The 26,531-nt window shown below is 36.2% G+C and overlaps 1 protein-coding gene across 12 annotated transcripts; it reads left to right on the forward strand.

Annotated features, from left to right (window-relative positions):
* The first annotated feature begins 300 nt into the window (after window positions 1-300).
* pecam1b (platelet and endothelial cell adhesion molecule 1b) lies at window positions 301-26,531 on the forward strand. 12 transcript variants are annotated; one of them, XM_026909689.3, is made up of 13 exons: window positions 301-455; window positions 557-574; window positions 3,971-4,276; window positions 5,411-5,692; window positions 6,226-6,486; window positions 8,140-8,418; window positions 10,219-10,500; window positions 10,579-10,860; window positions 11,005-11,109; window positions 16,644-16,700; window positions 16,839-16,931; window positions 20,247-20,305; window positions 26,205-26,531. In XM_026909689.3, the coding sequence occupies exons 1-13, from the start codon at window positions 389-391 to the stop codon at window positions 26,220-26,222; spliced, it is 2,109 nt and encodes a 702-aa protein (XP_026765490.3). In that variant the 5' UTR covers window positions 301-388; the 3' UTR covers window positions 26,223-26,531. The 12 variants fall into 12 exon arrangements, 10 of the variants coding, with proteins under 10 accessions (XP_026765490.3, XP_053087941.1, XP_026765492.3 ...); XM_053231967.1 differs by lacking the exons at window positions 16,839-16,931; window positions 20,247-20,305; window positions 26,205-26,531 and adding exons at window positions 11,210-11,240; window positions 12,387-12,469 and having other exon boundaries at window positions 303-455; window positions 16,644-16,671; XM_026909695.3 differs by lacking the exons at window positions 16,644-16,700; window positions 16,839-16,931; window positions 20,247-20,305; window positions 26,205-26,531 and adding exons at window positions 11,210-11,240; window positions 12,387-12,469; window positions 12,683-13,560 and having other exon boundaries at window positions 303-455.

Here is a 26,531-nt window from a genome sequence, read left to right on the forward strand (position 1 = left end):
ATCCATTGTTAAAAAGTTGAATAAAATGTTGTAAATCTGTCCACAAAATCACTGCAAGTCCAGATGTTAGTAATCTGTGCTGATTATCTGATTGGTTGCTGGTGATGACATCACACGACCCTCTCGCGCGTGTTATGATGCTGGAGTGTTTACTTGCGCTGAGATATTACTGTATCGCTGTGTAGTAACGTTCTGAGTGTGTATGAACATTCCACTCCATGCCCTAAGCTGTGCTCCACACTTCCTCAGGAAGCAGCCTTCACTTCCTGTCCAATTACCCGAGCGAACACTGTACAGCGTGATAGCCACTGCGACTCCTCCCCTGCGTCCCGCTGCAGCACACTCTCACACCGTTTCTCACACTCGCTGGTCAGTGTAGTGGTCAGCCATGTGGACGATACGATGTCCCCGTCTCCTTCTCCACCTCTTCCTCCTGACCTTCGTCAGCATCACCTGTAAGGACTCACCTGTTGCTCTCACACACTGGAATTTGATTCAGCTTTCGCTAAATATAAACTTATTTATCTGTCTCTTTTTCTCCGATGACCTTCGACAGGTACGCGAACAGAATCAGGTCAGTATACCATCAGTTTCTCTTCACGCTAGCACGCTAACTGCATAACGACACCATCACACACTACAGCAGTGCAGCTGCAAATCACAGGTTTATATGAATGCGCTCCTTCAAATACGTTATCGTTTCTATGGCAACAGCTCATTCACAGGGACTTGTACGCCACTACTTATAAACAGACTAAAAACATCATTCATATGGTGACGTTTTCTGTAAGGAGATGTTTATTTTATATTTATGGAAGGAGTCACCAGTGTCAGCGCTTTGTAACAGTCAGAAGTAAAGCTGTAACTTTAAAGTTTTTTGTCTCATTAACTTCGAGCGACTTTATAGCTGCTATAATGTAAGCGAGAACAGGATCTAACTTGTTTCATGAACATTGCACAACATTAAATATAATTATATAAAATGATGAAAAGTATGACTTTTTTTAATAATCAAAAATTTTATTTTTATCAAATTGCTGTGGTGGTATAAAAAGAATAAAACATATAGGTGCGCTGTTATAAGAAAATAATCAACAGCGACTTATTAAATTGCTTCATTACCTATAAATGGATAAAAAATAAAACGTAGGACTCATTCTTTAATAAATAAAAAACTGCTGTGGTATAACAGGAATAAAACACTTAGGGACAGGCTGTTGTAGAAATATAAGTTAGAATTACCGCAGTGAGGTTGAGTTTTTGAATCTGATTGGTCAGAAGGTGTGTGTTATTTGGTGTGTGTTATTTGTGTATAACAGCGCGGCTCGGACAGTAGCTCCGGCTGTAACACGAACGGCAGGTTTGTATTAACACACACGTTCTAATACGTTATCGTTGCTATAGTAACAGCTCATTGCACAGGGACTTGTACAGCGGATTCTCCACATAATCTAAGACTAAAATAAACAGATTCAGACGTGTTGCTTAACAAAGTTAAATGTTTAATCGTTAATGTGGTGAAGTGTTTTGTTAGGAGATGTTTATTTAACATATACGGAAGGAGTCTCCAGCGTCAGAGCTTTGTATTTTTGTAAAGTGTTCAGGTCAGAGGAGTTTACGTTTTCTGGTTTCTCTGTAAAATGACAAGCTGTGTTTTTGAGAGAGAGAGAAGAGAGGCTGGTGAGGTAAGGTTTATAAGGTTTCATTTTTGGTGCCCAAAGCATCTTATTTGCAGATGACAAATGTTTTAAAGAGGAGAAATTAAAAGTGTATATACTAAGCACACAAAAGGACAGAACCGTAAGTTTTGTATGGTTTTGTTGTTGTTGTTGTTGTTGTTGTTGTTGTTGTTGTTGTTGTTGTTGTGGTTTGAATGAAAGGGTTAGAGCTTTTGTGTGTTATTCGGAGGAAACATGAATCATTACAGAGTTAAAAAAAAAAACAATAAACCTCCCTGGCGTGGATTGTTTCTTTATGACCGCGTGGTCTGGAGTGTGTTATTTAGTACATATTTAGCTTTATAGATGCTTTAAAACTCATTTCACAAGGAGATGAACTCCGAATCTTGAGGCAGGCGTCAAAAAACAAAGAAAAAATAAACTACAACAACATCCATAAAAACCAGAGAGTTAGCTAGCCAGGCTAAAGTCAACTAATGTACTAGCTTAATGACAGTCAAGAGGTAATATATAAGGAATAGCAGATGACAGGAGATGCCGTTTTAGGGAATTAATCAACGAAATGGTTGTGTGATGAAGCAGAGTTTCTGTTACTGACATAAAGTTGAATATTTTCCTGTAAAAGCATGTGTTTGGTTCCTCTTGTATAACAACAATTTGGCCACAATTACAATTTTTTTGTTTATTAAAGAACGTCCTGAAGATGTCGGAAACTGTAAAGTTACAGCTTTACCTCTGACTGTTACAAAGCGCTGACACTGGAGACTCCTTCCGTATTAATATAAACCAGTCAGAGCTGCTGTTATAGAAAACGAATCCACACCTTCTCATTCGAGAACTCAGCTGTGCTTGCGACGAAATATAAGAAGCTGAGGATTATTGACAACATGAGTGATGTGAATTAAGGAACAGGGAGTGGTGGCACTTTCCTTGCTTCCTCAAATCTTACACCGTTTATCAGAATCAGAGATTTGAGATGTTTCGTTCAATCTGTAAAATGTGTAGTGTGTGTGTGTGTGTGAGTGACTGGGTGGTGCCTCGAGGTCTAAAATAACACCTGTCCCATGAGACCTCTTCAGTGTGTGTTTATTTAACAGAGTGATTTTCCTTCCTATCGTGATGCTCGTGTTTACAGGCGCCGTTCTCATGGACCCAGACGGACAGATAGAGAGTCATCTGTCTATCTCTGTCTCTGTGTATCTCACTATCTTTCTCCCTGTATCATGAACTTCTCATATGAACTTAGCGCTCCTTGACTGAATGTAGCATAACTAGCATAATTCCACCTGTCATTTCTTCATATGAGAGCTTCTCATAACCGAGAGCTACTAATACTTGACTGGAGTAATAATTTTGTGCTTCAGCTTATCTGTTTATTTCTTATTAATTCTTAATTTTGGTTGCTGCTACATGTAGCATGACACCTTCTGCTTTGCTAGCATCTAAACCTTCACTTTTTTGAGATTCTGTACAGATAAACCCTTTGAACTCCTTACATAAGAACAGTAATAGCAAAAATATTTAATGCTAGCATTGAACCTAGCATTAGAATTGCTAATAGCAACTAACTAGCATTGCTCTGCAGTGAAATGTTCTTCTAACAAGGTACAGATAATAATAATAATAATAATATTAACAAGAAGAAGAAGAAGAAGAGAATGAACTGGATGCTAACACTAACACTTAGCATAACATCTGCATTGCTAGCGTCTATTCTTTAAGACTAGCTAAGAATGCAGCGGAATTAAACCGTTTAATATAGTAATAGATTCAAGATTCAAGATTTTATTTGTCACATAGACAATTATTTACAGTATTTAACTTGCAGTGAAATGGAAACCTGGCCTACTCCTCTTTAGACTGTGCATTAAATACTAAATTAAAATTCAAATTTAAAGTTCAGAAATGAATAAGAAATAAGATTAGAAATATGAAATATATGTACAGGAGCGTGCAAAAGGGATGTACAAAATACGCAGTATGTTACATGTAGTACAAGAGAAATAATAATGAATGATATTAATAATATAATAATAATGCTAGTCACTTGCTAGTCATGCTTGAGGACGTCTCATCTTCATTCTGGTCTAATGTAGGTTAATGGTTAGTAGTGAAACTGCATGATGATGATGATGATGATGATGGTGATGATAAGAAGAAGATTAAATGGGATGTTAATGTTAGGTGTTTAGCTTAGCATGGCTAGTGACTGGCTCCTAGCACTTGCTAACATTTTAGTTAAAACATTGTTTGAAAACTCATAATCACATCATCAGATGATCTTTCTCCAGCGTTCGTTCTCAGAACCGTCACGCTTTACGTCAAACCCGCGAAAACGGTGGAGCGGGGATCGGAGCTGACGCTGATCTGTGTTGCCAAAGTCGCCCACTCTGGCAGCAATTCTCCCCTCCTCCAATTCAGCTTCTTTAAAGACTTCATCAAGCACAACACCATACACATTGCACAGACCAACACCAGTGACCAAGTGACGTACACCATCCCCAAAGCCCGGGCCTCCCACACGGGCACGTACCAGTGTGACGTGAGGGTGATGGACCAATACAAGGAAAGTTCTACTGAGGAGATTATCGTTAAAGGTACATTTATCTTAGCTCTGCTCAAGCATTCTTCTCTAAACATGGGGTTTAACGTTAATTCACCATGAGTAATGATTACACGGTTAATTAACTCCATTCATTGATAATTATTTATGTATTAACTACTTGATGAGCATGTTTATTATGTCATTAAATTGTTATTTATGGTTGTGTCTGAGTGGAGAGAAAGGAGCTGTCATTAAAGATGCGATAAGTAAAATATTAATACTGCTCTAAAGGCTGTGAGTGGAGAAGGGAGTTGTCTTTAAAGGTGCGATAAGTAATGTGTTTATACTGCTCTATCGGCTGTAGGAGGACAGAAATGAGCTGTTATTAAAGCTGAGAAAAGACATTTTTTTATACTGCTTTATTGGCTGTTGACAGGATGAAGGGACGCATCATTAAAGGTGCAATAAGGTGTAATATTATATATATATATATATATATATATATATATATATATATATATATACTGCTTTATTGGTTGTGGGTGGAGAGACAGGAACCATAATTAAAGGTGTGATAAGTAAAATGTTTATACTGCTCTATATTAGAGTCATTAGAGTTGTGATAATATAGTTATACTGCATTGTGTTGCTCTTAAATGTTGGGTTTCTTTCGATATGGCATACATTTGCTGTGGTTAAAGTTGTTGCTAGGCAACTGGGAAATGTAGACAGTAATGATAAGCTAGCTAATGCCTGAGGCTAGCTGATTAAAAAAAAAAAAGCTGACAGGAAGGTTAACATTTTCCTCTATGTTGGTAAATTGTTAATAAATGACCAAAATTACACAATAATTACACATAACTGCTGACTGAACATCTAAGGGTTATTTTTACGTGAGAATTGTTATGAAATGTTAAGAAAAAAAAAGAGATTGTGTTGCAAAGACAACCTCATAAGCATCGGCCACTAGGGGGCACGCTATATATTAAAAAAAATAATAATACAAATAGGGATAACTCAAAATGTTTTCTTCCCAAGACAAAAAACGTCTTGTTTAGAAACATCAACATTAACATTGCATCACAACTGGGGGTTTTTAAATTTATGCTAAATTATGCTAATTAGTGTAAACTTGTTTTGAGTGTACAAAGACAGAGAGATACGTAATTTTTTTTCGGACACACAGGGCTGCAAATTCCAGTGCTGAGTGTGGACAAGCGTTACGTGACTGAAGGTAACACCGTGATGGTCACCTGTAGTGCGAAGGAAGAATCCGGTGAGCTGACTTTCTCCATTAAAGACGGCTCGAAGGAAATCTACCTAGGGAGATCCACCAGTGGTGAGGTGCAGAAGGATTACTCCCACATGTCTGTAGGGACGGCCAGGCTATCCTGCTCATATTTTATAAATTTAGGAAGCAGAATGCTTTCTTCAAACGACAGCAACGTGGTCAGCGTGGTTGTGAAAGGTAAGCCAATGATTTGTTTATTTATTATTATTAGTTCATTCTATATGGGGAGACAGTGTTGATTAATTTTCTGTAACATCAGCACTCCTTCTAATACATTATCGTTTCTATAGTAACAGCTCGGGTAAAAAATGCATATAATCATTGTTATGGTGAAGTTTTCTGTATGGAGAATAATTTTATTTAACATTTATGGAAGGAGTCTCCAGTGTCAGCACTTTGTAACAGTCAGAGGTTTAGCTTTAAGTTTTCCGACATCTTCGGGACAGAGGAGTTTACGAGTTTACGAGTGGCGAGAAGTAACGTGTTTCACAGACGAGTTATTAAATGTAACTATAAACAGAGAAAAATATGACGTGTTATCTTAAATAAATGAAAAATGGCAGTCGTTGTCAAATCGCTGTGGTATAAGAAGAATAAAACACTTTGACATGTGCTGTTGTAAGTAACTTATTTAAGTTGTAAGTAATTGCCTCCCTTTACCTAGAGCTTAGCAGTGGGAATATTTATTGCCGTTTAACTTTCCTACCCAGATCTGGATTTCACGCCAACTATCACAGTCCTCCCGTCAACGGAAGTCATCGAGGGAGACTCTGTGCACATCACGTGTCGTGTGGAAGGAAAAAACTATAGCTCGTCTTTGCTCTCATTATCCAAAGGATCGAAACTCCTTAAGACCGGAAAAAATCTTGAATACAAGACCGTCGTCCTGGCCGCCGATTCCGGGAAGTATGAGTGCAGTGCCACGGTGAACAACGTAGAAAAAAATGTTTACGCAAATCTTACTGTCAAAGGTGAGAAACCACTTAGGGAGCAAATTGATATAAACTTTAGATGTCCTTTTTGGGACTAATATTTAGCCACATACAGTCCCCTCCGAAACTATTGGAACGGCAAGGCCAATTCATTTATTTTTGCTGTAGACTGAAGTCATTTGGGTTTGACATCAAAAGATGAATATGAGAAGAGAGTTAAGAATTTCAGCTTTTATTTTCTGGTATTTTTTACATAGGCATGTTAAACAACATAGAACATAGCACATTTTCTATCAGACCACCCAATTTGTAGGCAAGCAAAATTACTGGAACATGTGAATGACAGGTGTTTCTTGTTCCCCAGGTGTGTCCTTTTAGATTGACTGTTTAAACAAAAAATAGCTCTGAATATCCTTGGGTTTTGCCTTCAGTTTATTCTGTGAAAACTGCATTAGTTGTTAAAAAAGGATAAACCAACATGAAGATCAGAGAGCTGTCTATGGGAGAAAAGCAAGCCATTTTGAAGCTGAGAAAAGAGGGAAAGTCAATCAGAGGCATTGCAAAACATTGGGCATAGTCAAAACAACAATTTGGAATGTCCTGAACAAGAAAGAAACCACTGGTGTACTGAATGGGTCAGCCAAGAAAAACAACAGCAGCTGATGACAGAAACATTGTGAGAGCTGTGAAGAAAAACCCAAAAACAACAGTGAGTGACATCACCACTGTATCACAATCTACCATTGGAAGAAGACTTCGAGAGCAGAAATATAGAGGCCATACCACAAGATGCAAACCTCTCATCAGCAGTAAGAATCAGAAAGCCAGACTGGAATTTGCAAAGAAATACAGAGATGATCCACAAAAGTTCTGTACCTGAGATGAACCTCTACCAAAGTGATGGGAAGACCAAAGTGTGGAGAAAGAAAGGATCTGCTCATGATCCAAATCATCCGAGCTCATAGGTCAAGCATGGTGGGGGTAGTGTCATGGCTTGGGCTTGCATGGCTGCTTCTGGAACAGACTCACTAATCTTTATTTATGATGGAGCTCATGATGGTAGCAGCAGAATGAAGTCAGAAGTCTACAGAAACATTCTGTCTGCCAATTTACAGAGAAATGCAACCAATCTAATTGGGAGGAACTTCATCATGCAGCAAGACAACGACCCAAAACACACTGCAACACAACAAAGCACTTCATCAGGGGAAAAGTGGAAGGTTTTAGACTGGACAAGTCCATCAGCAGACCTTAACCCAACTGAGCAACATTTCACCTCTTGAAGAGGAGACTGAAGGGAGAAACCCCCCAAAACTAACAACAACTGAAAGAAGCTGCGCTACAAGCCTGGAAAAGCATCACAAAAGGAAAAAAAACAAGAATTTGGTGATGTCAGTGGGTCGCAGGCTTGATGCAGTTATTGCAAGCGAGAGATACGCAACCAAATATTAAGTGATATTTACTTCAAGACTTATCTGTTCCTATACTTTTGCTCACCTTAAAATTGGGTGGTCTGATACAAAAGGTTCTATCTTTTATGTTGTTTAACGCATCTAGATATAAACACCAGGAACTAAAAGCTGAAATCCTAAACTCTGGTCTCATATCCTTTGGATCTTAAACCCAAATGTCTTTGGTGTATAGCACAAACAATTGAAATACACTAACAATGTATTTCATATCATTTTCCAGAGCTCTTTTCCAGACCAGTGCTGAACATCACCCCGGCCGAGGTGTTCGAGAGGCAGCAGTTTACTGTCACCTGCACAAGCTCTGAATTTGCATCAGAGAGAATCGGACGTCATGATGTGAAGTACTCTATCTACCGGAGCAACCAGGAGCTTAGCCTTAACTCAATCGATGGCACGTACAGAGCCATGGCTCATACTGAGACCAACGGGAATTACACGTGTAAAGCTCACGTGAATGACACCATCAAATGGAGCCGTTCCATGTTCTTCACAGCAAAAGGTAGAACTGCATCCTTCTAAATGTTCAATGCAAAGCAACTTCTCAAATCTCGCAACATCTTTGTAAAAGTTAAAATCCACAGCAAAATCCCTCCAAAAGCTAAAATCCAGACCAGTGTTTTTTCAAAAGAAAGATTAGCATCCCTGTAAAAAAAAAATTCAAATCCAAATTTAGATCGGTATCCTTCTTTAAAAAAAAAAACAGTGTTTCTTTTAAAAGCTAAACTCATCCCTCAAAACGCTTATCTGTAGCGAGACTTCCTGTACAAAGTCTAAACCTAGAACAGTTTGCCTAAAATTTATCTAAAAGCTCAAATCTAGAGCAATGTCTCACTAAAAGCTCAAATCTAGAACAGTGTCTCACTAAAAGCTCAAATCTAGAACGATGTCTCACTAAAAGCAAAAATCTAGAACGATGTCTCGCTAAAAGCTCAAATCTAGAACGATGTCTCACTAAAAGCAAAAATCTAGAACGATGTCTCGCTAAAAGCTCAAATCTAGAACGATGTCTCACTAAAAGCAAAAATCTAGAACGATGTCTCACTAAAAGCAAAAATCTAGAACGATGTCTCACTAAAAGCTCAAATCTAGAACGATGTCTCGCTAAAAGCTCAAATCTAGAACAGTGTCTCGCTAAAAGCTCAAATCTAGAACAGTGTCTCACTTAAAGCTCAAATATAGAACGATGTCTCACTAAAAGTAAAAATCTAGAACGATGTCTCACTAAAAGCTCAAATCTAGAATGATGTCTCGCTAAAAGCAAAAATCTAGAACGATTTCTTGCTAAAAGCTCAAATCTAAAGCAATGTTCTGCTAAAAGCTCAAATGTAAAGCAATGTTCTGCTAAAAGCTCAGATCCAGAACAATGTTTAACAAACACACATATCTAAATCAGTGCCTTGCTTAAAAACTCTAATCTAGAGCAATGTTCTAATAAAAGCTCAGTATTGTTAGAATTATTGCTAATATATTGTTAGAAGCTCAATCTAAAGCAATGTATCATCAAAAACTCAAATCTACAATGTCTTTCTTAAATCTAAAAACTAGATTTATGTAGTTTTTTAGCTCAATCTAAAAAATTTAGTTTAATGTTTTGCTGAAAATTCAAGTCTAGAGCAATGCCTCACAAGCTCGTATCTAAAGCACTGTTTCATTAAAAGCTCAAATTTTAATTTCTTCCTAAAAGCTCAAATCTAGAACATCAAGAACATCAGAGTCCATGTAGAAGCTCAAATCTAGAACATCAAGAACATCAGAGTCCATGTAGAAGCTCAAATCTAGAACATCAAGAACATCAGAGTCCATGTAGAAGCTCAAATCTAGAACATCAAGAACATCAGAGTCCAAATCTAAAGCTGTTTTGTCCCTTTGAAATCCTAAACCTAGACTCTGTAGGAGCTTAAATCTGGACCATCTCAAATTTAAAGCCGTGTTTTTCTCAAAGCTCAGATCTAGAGCAATGGTTCTCCAAAAGCTCAAATCTAGACTAGTGTTCCTTTAAAATGTCAAATCTAAGACTGTATCACTTTTAAAGATCAACCCCAGAGAAGGGTCTCCCTAAAAGCTCCAACGAGGAACCAGGTTTCTCTGAAAGCTCAAATCTAGACTAGCATCCACATAACGGTGCCGTGCTGCTACAGCACACCTGTTAGCACCTCATTTTAAATCCAAAACGACGTATTAGATTTGAAAGATCTACAGGTGAACGTGCTAGCATTAGATTCGCGATAAACTATTCTAGATTATTTTCTGTTTTCATGGTGGCTATGCTTAGTCTGTTTGTGTTCACCTCTTTCTCCAGTTCTCGTCTCCAGACCCACCATCACTGTGCTCGGCGAGGTGGTCCTGGGTCGACCTTTTCAGATCGAGTGCTCCTCAGAGAACGGGAGTTTCCCCATCACTTACATACTGAAGCAGAACCAAATGACACTGAGCAAAACCAGCGTATCAGAGCCATTACAGAAAGCCATCTTTGCCGCCAGCATACAGTCTGAAAAAGAAATCGGCCAGTTCACATGTGAGGCGCAGAACAACGGCGTCGATTCGGCTCGGACGAGCGATGCTCTTCTTGCGCCGGTTACAGGTGAGCTGTAATCCTCCGATCCTCCGAACCTGCTTCACTCTTTCTGCGCCTATTTATCTATAAACTTCTACCTTTTAGTTCCTGTAGAGAAGCCGATCTTGATGACCCTCCCCGTGGCTGCTGACATCACTGAAGACCACGAAGTCCAATTCCATTGCATTGTTACGAAAGGAACTCCACCCATCAGCTTTAAATGGTACCAAGACGAGAACCAGCATCCTGTACACACCGTTACGGTGATGAAAAACCACTCCGCATACAGTATTTCCTCGATGAAGAGCGTCAACGAGGGCAGGTATTCCTGCGGCGCCTTAAACGGAGCAGGACAAGAGGAAGTGAGCGACTCCGTCCTGGTCACAGGTCAGACCATCAACATACCACGCAAAACTTCCCCTAACATTTCTCTAGCTCAACACTGAGGTCCATCTCTAATCTTTTTTTAACTCCTTCAACACTAATTAAGTACACTACATAACAACCAGTCTGTTTTTCTTCTCCGTGCAGTGAGGATGGCCAGGTGGAAGAAAGGCCTGATCGTCGGCACGTGTCTGCTGTGCGTGACGGGGCTCGTACTCGCCGTACTCGTGATGTACTACAGGGCTAAGCGAGGTAGTGAAAGCTACAGCCCACCTAGCGTATCTATAGCCCCCCATGCCTGACCTTCCTCACAACAAAATACCCCCTGTTTCATCCTCTCTCTCTGTCACAGGTAAACGAGAGGCCACAGTCAAGCTCTCAGTGTGAGTTCGCTTGCTTCTTCGCTTCTCCCTTCTTCCTCTGTAGGAACAGACCATTAGCTTTAGACGCTAGTTATTGTTACGTGTAATGGAGTGCTAATGTGGCTAGCAGTACATTATGAGACAGTGTATGATTAGTGCTGTGCTCAATCAGTACGTTAAGTATGGTACGCTACACTGATTAGAGTTCCTTATATAGCGTCGACTCCATAATTATTGGTACCTTTCTTGAAAATGAATCTATAAACCGAATAATGCATTCAGTGAATGGTTCTGTATGTCAAACTTAGACATATGCTTTTATTTTGAAGCACTGAGGCTCTTCCTGTAGTGACTACCAAGCCAAATTCATCTACATGAACTTTAACCCTGCGAATCCGCCAATAGAAAACGAGAGTCCTGGACTAGGGTGACATCTTTCTGGGTCATTCAGTATGGAAGAACGGATGGTTATTCCTGTTTCAGAACACGCTATTTTACATATTTTAGCTATTAGCGGGTGCTAACAAGCCATCGCCACCTACGAATAATATTCTGTTTAAGGAGCTGGTGCCTCGTAGACAGTGACTCGCAAACAGCGAACTAGCTAGCTGACTAAGATTAGCCGTTCACTGAAACACTACTTTCCCTCCAGACGCACGTTACACCAAGGAAGAATCCGGCGTGAACGCAGATTTACTGTGCTTTTGTGTTAAAAGCTGTTTTATTTTCCCCCAGTGGTGATGGATGGGAGAGATTTTACATGTGTGCAACGTCATATTCATACCACGGGGAAAAAAAGACATGGTTAAAGACGATTTATTTGCATTTATTCTAAATATTCTTTAAAATACAAATGCTACAAATGTTATTGAAAGAAACTAAGATTATTTAAAAAATTGATTGAGTAAAATTGAAAATTTTAAGTAATTGTGTTTATAATGTTTAGTGAATATGCTCATATTTGCACTTTTTCCATAATCGTGGCGTCAGCTGTACGCAAGCTACACCGTATGGCGCAGACTTTATATTCATATTTCTATGAACGTATATATTTTGGGATTCAGTTTTGACGTCCTATAGATTCATGGGAAAAAAAAAAAGAGGAAATGTTCTTTGTTATGTCGAATATTGAATGCTCATCAAATTTTTCCTTCACCCGTTCCTCAGAAAGCCTGCGATTCCCAAAAACGACGACTCAGTAATCTCATACCCATGACACCGAGCTTTTTAGCGCTCCAAAAGTCCTAAAGGTAGCCCATTTTTATTCTTCCTTCACCTCCATATGTCCATCATTAACCCACCCACCCATCACTACGTTCTCCGTTCTCCGTTCTGGACCACAGAGATAGAACACGGCTAAGCTTTGCTATGTGGCTGCTAGCATTAGCTATCGCTTTAGCTGAGCATTACTTTAATTTCTAGCAATGTCATGGGACGATTCAACTCCCAAAATCTTATTCCAGACGGAGCGCCGCACTTTCACATCAAGTGGACGAGAACGAACAATGGAACGCATGACGATCCGACATCACTTCCTGTTGGCACAAGTAACGGGGTCACCTGCAGGATCCTGGAAAACGTGTAAACATGAAAACATGGACCACAAAAGAGCAGGAAAAAATGCTAAACTCATCTGAAGTTTTTTCGGAAACATTTCACGATCAGCATTTAACAGAAAATAAAGGTGGAAATGACGTGATAAAGGAAGAGGAATACGATCGACGCTACGTTTTTTAAAGCGACTGAACCCTGATTATGGATGACCTTTTGGCTTTTTCTCAACTACGTGGTTTAAAGAAGTATTTTTCCCTCATCATTTTATCTCTCATGATGTTTTTTTTTAGCTTTCCACCACTTACTTCTTCATACAGTTTCCAAAAATCCAAATAAATTAAAAAGTCATTTGAAATCCAGTGACACACATTCAAATAGAAATTTATAGCTAATTTATGCTAATTCACTTTCTCCCTTCATTTAAAGGCACATCAGTAATTTTTTTATTGCACTTGTCTTTTTGTTTACATATTTGTTCGTCTTTCTTGTAAAGTAGCTGAACTGAAGATTTTTTTTTTTTATGGTCCTCTGTTTGTAGTTTATAGTCCTGAACACACACGTGTATAAAATACCATAAATATATCATAAGAACATCACATTAATATAAATAAATCATGCCTTATTGTGGAAATGTGGTCATCCCTGCCTGGATTACTTCATATGATGTTATTACATTATTGTTTTTCATAAAGTGTCAAACCCTTAAAACAATTTTAATGAGTATTTATAAATATTTATAATTCTTATTTCTAGTCTATTTACTTTTAATTCTTTTAATGCTGGTGTTCTCTATCACTTTTTTAGAACTTTGATTTTCTTTTCCTCAATTATTGAGTTATTAAAATCTATATTTAATCTATATCTATATTTAATCTATAATCTATATATTTTTATCTAATTTAATCTAGATAAAGCTTTACATCTGAAGATCTGCCATGCTGTTGATTGAAACACTTTTAGTAAACGTTCTTTGTTATATAATTTTCAAAAAAAAAATATATATATATATATATATATATATATATATATATATATATATATATATATAATAATTATTTGAGGTGCTTTTACAAGCTCTAAACCGAACCGATGAAAGTGTGAAGGCTAAAATATTTTTCCCATTTCAGATGAAGAGGGTGCCAATACATTTGCTCGTGACTCTGTAACTCTGAGCTTCTTTCAGCCCTAATGTTAGTACATGAATTCCACAGGTGGAGGAAATGCACTGATTGCTGCTAAGTGGCGGCGCAGCGCAAACAGCCGCTTCCTGTTTAGGCTTCTGCTAAACTGTGCCGCGCTGTGCGCTCGGATCTAATGCGACATTCCTGTTATTCCTCGCAAAATTCCTCTTTTTTAAAACTTTTCTCAAAACATTCTTTTTCAGGAATGCTTTTATTTGATTCATTTTTTTATTGTATTGTTTTGTGATTTATTTCTTGTTGAATTTATATTGAGTATATTGTCTTATATTTTTGTTTTTTCCTTTATGTAAGCTTTGAGAAAGCAACTTTTAAAGGCGCTATATAAAATAAAAGTATGATTATTATTACTATTATTATTATTATTATTATTAAAAGCTGTTATTCTAGACCCCCATCATTTTAACTCATTACTCTAGAACTCTACAAAGTTTGTCTAGAGGTGTTGGAAGTCTACAATTAGCGTAACTCGGGAATTTTACACTCTAATACTCTACTATTCTAGCACTCCATTATTTAGCTTGTGACTCTAGAACCTTTGTGTTTTTACTCCAGTCTAGTTTCGAGTCTAGAAGTCTTCAACCTGGGTTATTATTCTAAAATCCTGAGTTTCAAGAATTTAAAAAATTTAATGTGGGTTTTTTTGTGTGTTATTTGTTGTTATCTGTTGTTGTTCTAGAACGCAATCATTCACATGACTATTCGAGAACTTTATTTATAGTTTAAAAACTTAAAATTTCAGCTGTTTTTAATTCATTTTTCTAGAATTGATTGTAAAACTCTTTTAGAATTGATTGTTGTAAAACTTTCTAAAACTCTTTCTAAACCTCTTCTTTATTCTTAATTCAAGAATTCCATAATTTGAGTCCTTACTCTAGAACTGTGTTGTTGTTGTTGTTGTTGTTGTTCTAGATTTCTATTATTTATAAGTTATATTTAGATGTCCGTAATTTACAATTTACAAAACAAGTTTACAATTCGGGTTATTCCAGAATCTGTGTTATTCAAGAATTTCATAATAATTTGGAAATAATTTGAGGTAAATAATTTGAGAACTTTATTTTTTGTTGAAAACTTATGAATTATGGATATTATTCTAGAACTCTACCTTGTTCTAGAATTGAGTTATTGAGTTGTAATTCCAAATCTCTCTATTTGATATGCTGTATCTCTATAATTCTAGTACTTGCTCTAGAACCGTGTGTTGATATTCTAGATTTTCATCTTATAAATGATTATAACATTCTCCACTGTTGTTCTAGAACTCAGTAATTCAAGTTATTCTAGAGGTTTGTGTTGTTCTAGAATTAAGTGCTATTCCAGAACTCTTATTCCGTTATTCCGTGATTCCAGAATTTGAGTGCTTGCTCTGAAAGTTTGTGTTTATTTTAAATTTCCATGATTATTATAAATTATTATAAAATCCTCTATTGTTATTCTAGAATGAAATACTTCAAGTTGTTACTCTACGATTCTGTCTTGCTTTTTCTAGAAATCTATGAATTGAATTGCTTTTGTAGCTTCCTGTGTTATTTTAATAACTCAAACATAATTTGATTTGTTACTCCAGAACTCTGCGTTGCTTTTCTAGACACCTATAATTTGAGCTTTTCTTCCAGAATACAGTTTTGATTTGTTATAATAGATGGTTCGAGTCAGGATTTTACTGAGAATCTAGAACTGTAGTTTTATTGGAGCCTGAAATACCAACAATCTAAAAATTTCAATTTATTAATTTAAACATTTCCTGAAAATCTATAGCTGTGCATGATTGGAGTCATAATTTAACCGTGACTCTAGAACCCATTTTTTTTAAACTGAAATAAACTCTGTCTAGAACTCATTTGGGTCATGAGATTCTAGAACCCAGTGTGATTAGAGTCAGGATTTTACTGAGAATCTAGAACCCAGTGTGATTAGAGTCAGGGATTAGAGTCAGGTTTTTACTGAGAATCTAGAACCCAGTGTGATTAGAGTCAGGGATTAGAGTCAGGATTTTACTGAGAATCTAGAACCAAGTGTGATTAGAGTCAGGATTTTACTGAGAATCTAGAACCCAGTGTGATCGGAGTCAGGGATTAGAGTCAGGATTTTACTGAGAATCTAGAACCCAGTGTGATTAGAGTCAGGGATTAGAGTCAGGTTTTTACTGAGAATCTAGAACCCAGTGTGATTAGAGTCAGGATTTTACTGAGAATCTAGAACCCAGTGTGATTAGAGTCAGGGATTAGAGTCAGGACTTTACTGAGAATCTAGAACCCAGTTTGATTAGAGTCAGGGATTAGAGTCAGGTTTTTACTGAGAATCTAGAACCCAGTTTGATTAGAGTCAAGATTTTACAGAGAATCTAGAATTTCAATTATTCCATTTACAGTTTTCCTGATAGTCTAGAACTGTCCATGATTGTCATCACAATTTAAGTGAAACTCTAGAACCCAGTTTTTTTTTTTAATTGAAATAAACTCGTTTGATTAGAGTCCGAATTTTACTAAGAATCTAGAATCCTGTTTGATAAGAATTTAACTAATTATCTTACTGAGAAACTGTTGCTTGTCCAATAGTTTTTTTTTGTTTCTTTAACGTTCTTCTGAAAGGTTCTTGATGCATGTAGGTGTTGTTGTATTGTCGTTTATAGGATGCTGATATTTTTATGTTGTTGTGTGTTTTGTAGTTAAAGTAGCCAGCAGGAACATAGCAGGAATCTGGAGCGTGAGACCGCCGGTTTTAGGTGAGTAAAATTTCCGCTACAGCTCTGGATCTGTGTATTAGAGATTACAGACCCGAGCTGACTGAGACTGAGACTGAGACTGCACATATCTACAGTGTGTTTGTAAAATACGGAGGTGTGTGAATGATTCTCTAACAGAGAGCAGTGAGGTAGTGGACGTAGACGAACCTGAGGAGCCTAACGTGGAGTATACGGAAGTGCTGCATCCGCAAACCGCTGACCCCGCACGAGGTAAACCAAAATCTTATTCATTAAGATTATTTGACATGTGCACTAACTTTGAAGTCATTAGCTACAAAAATACAGAAATTCTCGTGGCTGTGTTTTTGTCGTCCAAATCTCACACCTACACCTTTACGCTAACAGACACGAGAAAGTATTTCAACGTGAAACAACATCGGAAAGTCACCGTCTTAATTATTATGCTCATTGTGCCTGATTTATCAAACTGGATCTTTCACAGGAGCATTTACACCAGAAATTCATGAAAATCCGGATAGTTTGAAAAAAAAAAAATGTCTTTGTCGTACATTTCGCTCTTGAGTTGAAAATTGTGTTTTATATACGGACTACACTGGCAAGTTCGCGCACCAATTTAACGAACGTTTTGTCAAATTCAAGTCGCTTCATACTAATGACTCGAACGAAACTATTCCAAAACAAATCCAGAAGTTAAGACAAATAAAGCTAGCTGTTCAGTTATGGTAAAAGTAATGGCACTCTATAAAAGGAAGAACCGTTAGCGTTTATGTGGCGCTCTTTCACCTTTTAGTTGCCATTTTGTCATTTTCAGCTTTCTGTGAGCTTTGCCTTTTATGGAGTTTTGTGGGCGTGGCTAAATATAAATGCACTATAGTACATGCTGTCTTTTATTATCAATGTGCAATGTACAGTGCTGTGCAAAAGTCTTGTTTTTAGTACAAACTTTGTTATAGATGTTTATTTTCTGACTTCTACATTATTGATTCAGTACAAAAACATTTTAGATTCCAAACATTAGTTTTCCAGAAACAAAATGAAACGTTACAGAAAAATGTTTGTATGTCAGTAAAGAAAGCAGCAGATTCCATAAGAGACACTTTTCAGATAAAAACATAATGAAGGCTGCTGGGTTTCGCTGCAGAAATAAGAAGCGAGTCGACAGTCAAAGTCTCCAGAAGAACTGTGGCTGCTTCTGCAAGATGCTCAGTAACACTTCCAGCTCATTTCCTTATAAAACTGCACACACTGCACCTCAGATACTGCTTTATTTTATTTAAAGTGAAGGATCGTCACATTAAATATCGACTTTGTTTCATTTATTACTGTTTACTGCTCTTTATAGGATTTTTTTTTAAATGTAGAAACATTTCATTTCATTATTTTTGAAGGCATCTTTACTCTACAGCATTTCTTTGCATTTGACTAAGACTTTTACACAGAACTGAACCTCCAGTGGTTTTATAACAGTGTGCAATATTTGTATATATTTTACAGCATACTTCTTTTTACTTATTCTTAATTCACAATTTTTAAACTCTTTAATTTTGAGTGTAATGTTGCCACACTAAATTTCGTTGTATTGTATACAGTGACAATAAAGTATCTTACTCTTACTCTTACTAAATGTGAATCAGCTGTGCCTTGAACACTGATTGGCATTTATCAAAATACGCATACGAGTGTGAAGAAAATCAGTGATACTTTTGTCAATCTGCGGAAAAAATTTAATTTGTTTTGGCTGAACTAAAGACTTTATTAAAAGATTGATGAATGAGGTGCATTTAGCTTTAATTATGAATGCAATTCATCATTTGATTTATTGCAGTTTTCAGAAAAGTATACTATTTCATATTTTCTTTCAAGTTTTTATTATTAGCAGTTGTTCGTTTTGACATGTTCACACAAGGGATTGATTTATAATCGCACTATCCGTTGCACCCAGATGAGGATGGGTTCCCTTTTGAGTCTGGTTCCTCTCAAGGTTTCTTCCTTATATCATCTCGGGGAGTTTTTCCTCACCACCGTCACCTCTGGCTCGCTCATTAGGGATAAATTCACGTATTTACAATATATTTTTTTGTGAATCCATTTATTTCTGTAAAGCTGCTTTGTGACAATGTCCATTGCTAAACGCGCTATACAAATAAAATTGAATTGAATTGAAAAAATTTTTCTCATAATCTTCAAAACTTTGTTAAAAATTGTTCATGTTCCTTTTAATAGCGGCCATAAAAATGAGTTATCACTGAGATGATGAAATGAATTCTCGATCCAGCTCTTGGTGTCACTGGAGCTTCGGTTCAAGCCCAGAAGCTTTTTGGTTCCGACTGGAACTAATTTTTCCAGCTGTGAGGAAAATCCCAAACCAGCTCGAGTTCCATTCCCACTCACGTTTTTTTTTTTTTTTTCCTCCGTTCTTCATTACCACCCACCATCTTTCCTCTCTGTCTTGTTTTGATGTATTTCAGATGAAATCTTACAGCCCTTTGCCTCCGACTCTTTCTCTTAACCGTTTGAACATTTAGTCATCCTGCTTTCCGTCTCTCTGATAAGACTAAATCCACTTCCTGCGAGATCTCGGACGCTCTTACGCTCATTTTAAAAAGGGTTTGGTCTTTTTTTACACCAGTGCCATCTTTCATTATATAAACAGGAAGGGCTGAGCTGATTACCTCAGGAGATTCCTCATTCCCTAAGTGCCTCCTGTTAGCTTTCATCTGAAAAATCTGACCGGTTTTGACCGCTGATGTTTAGACATTTTGAAATTACAGGCCATTTTTTTTGTATATTAGTCTCAGTTGTTACTCAGTGATGCATCCTACAGCCATTTTATTCTTACGCTCCAAAAATCTAAAACCTCTCCAGATTTCAGCAGTTTTTATAAAAGCAGCACAAAAGTCCAGAGTCTTTTCCAGTTATCAAATAATTTTTTTTTTTCTGTCACTTATTAGCAGTTTATATACTGGAAATTAAGTACTTAATACAAAAAAAATCATGAAACAGGTTAAAATCTATAACTAAGTAAATGTGCTTAATTTTTTTAATAATTATTTAACACAGTTTGCTCTGTTTCTTCAGACAAAATGTATTTATCTCATTGCACACCTGCTTATTTAACTTATACATATTTCCCTTTTTCTGTTTTGTCATGTTTTATATTTTTGCACACAAGCACGCTCCAAAAAGCTACCACCGTTTAAACACTTTTATAAAAGCAGCACGAAACTCCGACATCTATTCCAGTTAGAGATGATTTAAAAATAAAAAATAAAAATGCCATTATAACAATGCCATTGCCATTCATATAATGGAAACTTTGTAGAAAATAATAAACAAAAAAATGAATCAAAGACAAAAGAAATTATTAAATACTTTAAAAATCTAGGTGCTATAGTTTTATTTGTTAATAATTATAGTAAAGCTGTTTAGTTGTTCTATTATATTCAACATCTTTACTTCATATGAAATGTATTTATACTGTACTGCACATATTTATTTAACTTCAGACACTGAATCTCTCTCTCTCTCTCTCTCTCTCTATCCATCCATCTCTCTTTTTTTCAGTTCCTCTGCGGAAAGGCACTGATACGGTATACAGTGAGGTTCAGAACCCTTTTCAAGAGGTAAAAAAATAATAATAAAACACTAAGACTATAAAAAGTTTAGCTTTCTTGAACGTTTCTCTGGTGAAAAGAAAAACTCTGCTCCTCTGTGTCAGGTGTCCACTTCCTGTCTCTGTTCTCTGGAATGTCCTGTTTGCTACACTTCTGACATATTTCAACATGTTACGTCTTTTTTTTTTAATTAAGCAGACCAAAGTCAACAAAGAATGTTATCACAAAATGATTAAACCTGAAAGATTTAAGATTTATCCCTGACATTTACTCACAGGAAAGGAAGTGTTTTTGCCTGGACAGCACTTGGAACTATAATTAATATTTTTAAAACTCACTGTGACTTTTTAAAAAAATTTTTTATGTCAATTATACTAATCGATGAAATTTGATTTTTTTAAAAATGGCAACAAATTTCTTTATAAATTAGCTGGTCTGTGTTATTAAGCGCGCTGCAGTGTGACGCTATTTGTATGAATTAGCTTATAATTAGTTTTCAATATAGTAACGTTAATAAACATTATTTAATTTTATTTAATTTTCTGAATGTACACAAATTTTTAAATGTAATATCTTATGAGTCAAGTAGAAAGAAAGAAGAAAGAAAAAATATATATATTTTTGGTTATTTATTTATTTTTTTAAATAACCCAAATGATTGATTAATCAAAAATATATATAATTTACAGTTTAATCAATTATCAGAATCATTAATAACAGCAGACGTATTCAGTTTAAACTTAAGATATACCTCAGGGCTCGATTCTAGGACCTCTCTTATTTTCCTTATTAAGAAGTAAAGAATGATGTTGTATGTTTTATCCGTTTATAGTTACATTTAATGTTGTGGAGCATCTTACGTTATCGCATCTATGAAAAGTCTCCCTCTGACCCTCTGCCTCATAACCTTTAGCAGCGGGAGAATAAAGGGACAAGATAGCAGGAGGGAAAAAACCTCATATCTCAGATGAGTGTAAGAGGAAGGGTGTATTTCACTGATGTGTATTTCACGGAAATGATTCATTAAATATAAAGTGACTCAAATGTTGTACACTGATGCAGTGACTCTTTGTGGGATAATGATGAAAAGATGACAATCTCTCGTTCAGCGTGTGAGTGTGTGCCCATGAGGGGGAAAAAATGGTCAAAGTTTCCAGACTAGGAACAAAGAAACAGGGCCGTGGTTTCCTTCCCTTTCAATACAAATACACACATGACCTCACCAGCACTGCAGAGGGAAGTACTGAAAAGGAAACAGACAGTCAGCAATAAAAAATTGGGAGGTAACATGAGTCACTAAAAGCTTTTCAGGAGTGCCTTTATAAAAATGCTTTTGAAAATAAAAGATAACAAGAAAGCAACAGTGTGTAATAACATTTACAGCCCACTAGGTGGTGCTGTCCTACCCAAACATCTTCAGAGCCTCATCATCTTTAAGCACTGTGCTTTAGAGTTCTGATTCTACGTTAATCCAGTCTTTAAAAGTTCTGAATATTGGTTTAGTCCAATCTTTAAAAGTTCTGAATCTTGGTTTAGTCCAGTCTTTAAAAGTTCTGAATCTTGGTTTAGTCCAGTCTTTAAAAGTTCTGAATCTTGGTTTAGTCCAGTCTTTAAAGTTCTGAATATTGGTTTAGTCCAGTCTTTAAAACTTCTGAATCTTGGTTTAGTCCAATCTTTAAAAATTCTGAATCTTGGTTTAGTCCAGTCTTTAAAAGTTCTGAATCTTGGTTTAGTCCAATCTTTAAAAATTCTGAATCTTGGTTTAGTCCAGTCTTTAAAAGTTCTGAATCTTGGTTTAGTCCAGTCTTTAAAAGTTCTGAATCTTGGTTTAGTCCAGTCTTTAAAAGTTCTGAATCTTGGTTTAGTCCAGTCTTTAAAAGTTTTGAATCTTGGTTTAGTCCAATCTTTAAAAGTTCTGAATCTTGGTTAGTCCAACCTTTAAAAGTTCTGAATCTTGGTTTAGTCCAGTCTTTAAAACTTCTGAATCTTGGTTTAGTCCAGTCTTTAAAAGTTCTGAATCTTGGTTTAGTCCAGTCTTTAAAAGTTCTGAATCTTGGTTTAGTCCAATCTTTAAAAGTTCTGAATCTTGGTTTAGTCCAGTCTTTAAAAGTTTTGAATCTTGGTTTAGTCCAATCTTTAAAAGTTCTGAATCTTGGTTTAGTCCAATCTTTAAAAGTTCTGAATCTTGGTTTAGTCCAGTCTTTAAAAGTTCTGAATCTTGGTTTAGTCCAGTCTTTAAAAGTTCTGAATCTTGGTTTAGTCCAGTCTTTAAAAGTTCTGAATCTTGGTTTAGTCCAGTCTTTAAAAGTTCTGAATCTTGGTTTAGTCCAATCTTTAAAAGTTCTGAATCTAGGTTTAGTCCAATCTTTAAAAGTTCTGAATCTTGGTTTAGTCCAGTCTTTAAAAGTTCTGAATCTTGGTTTAGTCCAACCTTTAAAAGTTCTGAATCGTGGTTTAGTCCAGTCTTTAAAAGTTCTGAATCGTGGTTTAGTCCAGTCTTTAAAAGTTCTGAATCTTGGTTTAGTCCAATCTTTAAAAGATGTGAATCTTGGTTTAGTCCAATCTTTAAAAGTTCTGAATCTTGGTTAGTCCAACCTTTAAAAGTTCTGAATCTTGGTTTAGTCCAGTCTTTAAAGTTCTGAATCTTGGTTAGTCCAACCTTTAAAAGTTCTGAATCTTGGTTTAGTCCAGTCTTTAAAAGTTCTGAATCTTGGTTTAGTCCAACCTTTAAAAGTTCTGAATCTTGGTTTAGTCCAGTCTTTAAAAGTTCTGAATCTTGGTTTAGTCCAGTCTTTAAAAGTTCTGAATCTTGGTTTAGTCCAATCTTTAAAAGTTCTGAATCTAGGTTTAGTCCAATCTTTAAAAGTTCTGAATCTTGGTTTAGTCCAGTCTTTAAAAGTTCTGAATCTTGGTTTAGTCCAACCTTTAAAAGTTCTGAATCGTGGTTTAGTCCAGTCTTTAAAAGTTCTGAATCGTGGTTTAGTCCAATCTTTAAAAGTTCTGAATCTTGGTTTAGTCCAGTCTTTAAAAGTTCTGAATCTTGGTTTAGTCCAACCTTTAAAAGTTCTGAATCTTGGTTTAGTCCAGTCTTTAAAAGTTCTGAATCTTGGTTTAGTCCAGTCTTTAAAAGTTCTGAATCTTGGTTTAGTCCAATCTTTAAAAGTTCTGAATCTTGGTTTAGTCCAGTCTTTAAAAGTTCTGAATCTTGGTTTAGTCCAATCTTTAAAAGTTCTGAATCTAGGTTTAGTCCAATCTTTAAAAGTTCTGAATCTTGGTTTAGTCCAGTCTTTAAAAGTTCTGAATCTTGGTTTAGTCCAACCTTTAAAAGTTCTGAATCGTGGTTTAGTCCAGTCTTTAAAAGTTCTGAATCGTGGTTTAGTCCAGTCTTTAAAAGTTCTGAATCTTGGTTTAGTCCAATCTTTAAAAGATGTGAATCTTGGTTTAGTCCAATCTTTAAAAGTTCTGAATCTTGGTTAGTCCAACCTTTAAAAGTTCTGAATCTTGGTTTAGTCCAGTCTTTAAAGTTCTGAATCTTGGTTAGTCCAACCTTTAAAAGTTCTGAATCTTGGTTTAGTCCAGTCTTTAAAAGTTCTGAATCTTGGTTTAGTCCAACCTTTAAAAGTTCTGAATCTTGGTTTAGTCCAGTCTTTAAAAGTTCTGAATCTTGGTTTAGTCCAGTCTTTAAAAGTTCTGAATCTTGGTTTAGTCCAATCTTTAAAAGTTCTGAATCTAGGTTTAGTCCAATCTTTAAAAGTTCTGAATCTTGGTTTAGTCCAGTCTTTAAAAGTTCTGAATCTTGGTTTAGTCCAACCTTTAAAAGTTCTGAATCGTGGTTTAGTCCAGTCTTTAAAAGTTCTGAATCGTGGTTTAGTCCAATCTTTAAAAGTTCTGAATCTTGGTTTAGTCCAGTCTTTAAAAGTTCTGAATCTTGGTTTAGTCCAATCTTTAAAAGATGTGAATCTTGGTTTAGTCCAGTCTTTAAAAGTTCTGAATCTTGGTTAGTCCAGTACAGAAGCCCTAAGAGGCCATGCATTATTATTTTTTCCTTTTTTGTTTTCTCATGACTTAATTTTCTTGTGATCTCCACATAACAGAAGTTGTTTTCTCACAACGTAATTTAATCACGAGAAAATCTCGCGCCTCGTGAATGGGACAGGTTTTACATACACGTTGGCGTCTTCACCATCACCATCGCCATCATAAATGTAACAACTGCCTGCTGTTGGGATGGACTTTATCTCCGCATTAAGAGAGAGGGCTGTAGACCTGACAGCCTCCTTCTCAAGTGTCGGACACTAACGTGGAAGTTATCAGTCACTGACAGACACAGAGCTGTTTCAGCTTGAGTGAGTCCCTGATCAAAATAAAACCGAATTTGTTCATCCGTGATGCTGCGGAATTGCGCTACGCTTTTCCTGTCTCCAGAACAATAAAAACAACATGTTGTTATGTCGAGTACACAGAAAAATTATGTCATGATCGCGAGAAAACACGAAAAGAAAAAATAATAATAATGCAAGGCCTCTTAGGGCTGAATCTTAATTAGTCCAGCATTTAAAGTTCTGACTCTACATTAGTCCAGTCTTTAGAGGTCTGACTCTACATTATTCCAGTCTTTAGAGTACTGACTCTACATTAGTCCAGTCTTTAGAGGTCTGACTCTACATTATTCCAGTCTTTAGAGGTCTGACTCTACATTATTCCAGTATTTAGAGTTCTGACTCTACATTATTCCAGTATTTAGAGTTCTGACTCTACATTATTCCAGTATTTAGAGTTCTGACTCTATATTAGTCCAATCTTTAGAGTTCTGACTCTATATTAGTCCAGTATTTAGAGTTCTGACTCTATATTAGTCCAGTCTTTGGAGTTCTGACTCTATATTAGTCCAGTATTTAGAGTTCTGACTCTATATTATTCCAGTATTTAGAGTTCTGACTCTACATTAGTCCAGTATTTAGAGTTCTGACTCTACATTATTCCAGTATTTAGAGTTCTGACTCTATATTATTCCAGTATTTAGAGTTCTGACTCTACATTATTCCAGTATTTAGAGTTCTGACTCTACATTATTCCAGTATTTAGAGTTCTGACTCTTGGTTAGTCCAGTATTTAGAGTTCTGACTCTACATTATTCCAGTCTTTAGAGTTCTGACTCTACATTATTCCAGTATTTAGAGTTCTGACTCTATATTAGTCCAGTCTTTAGAGTTCTGACTCTACATTATTCCAGTCTTTAGAGTTCTGACTCTACATTATTCCAGTCTTTAGAGTTCTGACTCTACATTATTCCAGTCTTTAGAGTTCTGACTCTATATTAGTCCAGTCCTTAGAGTTCTGACTCTACATTATTCCAGTCTTTAGAGTTCTGACTCTATATTAGTCCAGTATTTAGAGTTCTGACTCTACATTAGTCCAGTATTTAGAGTTCTGACTCTTGGTTAGTCCAGTCTTTAGAGTTCTGACTCTACATTATTCCAGTATTTAGAGTTCTGACTCTACATTATTCCAGTCTTTAGAGTTCTGACTCTATATTAGTCCAGTCTTTAGAGTTCTGACTCTACATTATTCCAGTCTTTAGAGTTCTGACTCTATATTAGTCCAGTATTTAGAGTTCTGACTCTACATTAGTCCAGTATTTAGAGTTCTGACTCTTGGTTAGTCCAGTCTTTAGCGCTCTGACTCCTTCTCAGTCATTCGAGCTCCAAATTTCTGATGAGAACAAAACCGATGTTGGTTAATGCTCCTTTATATGAATTTGTTTTAAAGCACTTTTCCCTTGATAGATTCTGATTATTTTTAACAGAATAAATTGACTTTAGTGTAATTTATCTTTACAAGTGGATTAATAGACTATGTAATATATAGTATGTCTTGTGTTTGTATTAATATTTGTTGTGTTTTTCAGAGTTATGTGACGAATTGAGATGAGAAGAACGGAGTCACTGGAGAGAATGAGATATTTATCTCACCATCTTATATTCCTCCCGTTTCTCTCTGCATTAAAAACCTCATGCTGCAACGATACCTGGATATTTCACGTTTATTTCTTTGCCTAAATGTGCAGGTACTAGAATTGTGTTCACATGGTGGTGGTGGTGGTGGTGTTTCATTTTCAATAACATTATTAAAGGAAAGGAAACTTCTTTTGTCGTCTGTTAAAACTTAAACTTACAGCTTTATCTCTGACTGTTACAAGGCTCTGACACTGGAGACTCCTTCCATTAATGTTAAA

The sequence above is a fragment of the Pangasianodon hypophthalmus genome, chromosome 2 (genome assembly GCF_027358585.1).
Source record: "Pangasianodon hypophthalmus isolate fPanHyp1 chromosome 2, fPanHyp1.pri, whole genome shotgun sequence".
NCBI classification, from domain to species: domain Eukaryota; kingdom Metazoa; phylum Chordata; class Actinopteri; order Siluriformes; family Pangasiidae; genus Pangasianodon; species Pangasianodon hypophthalmus.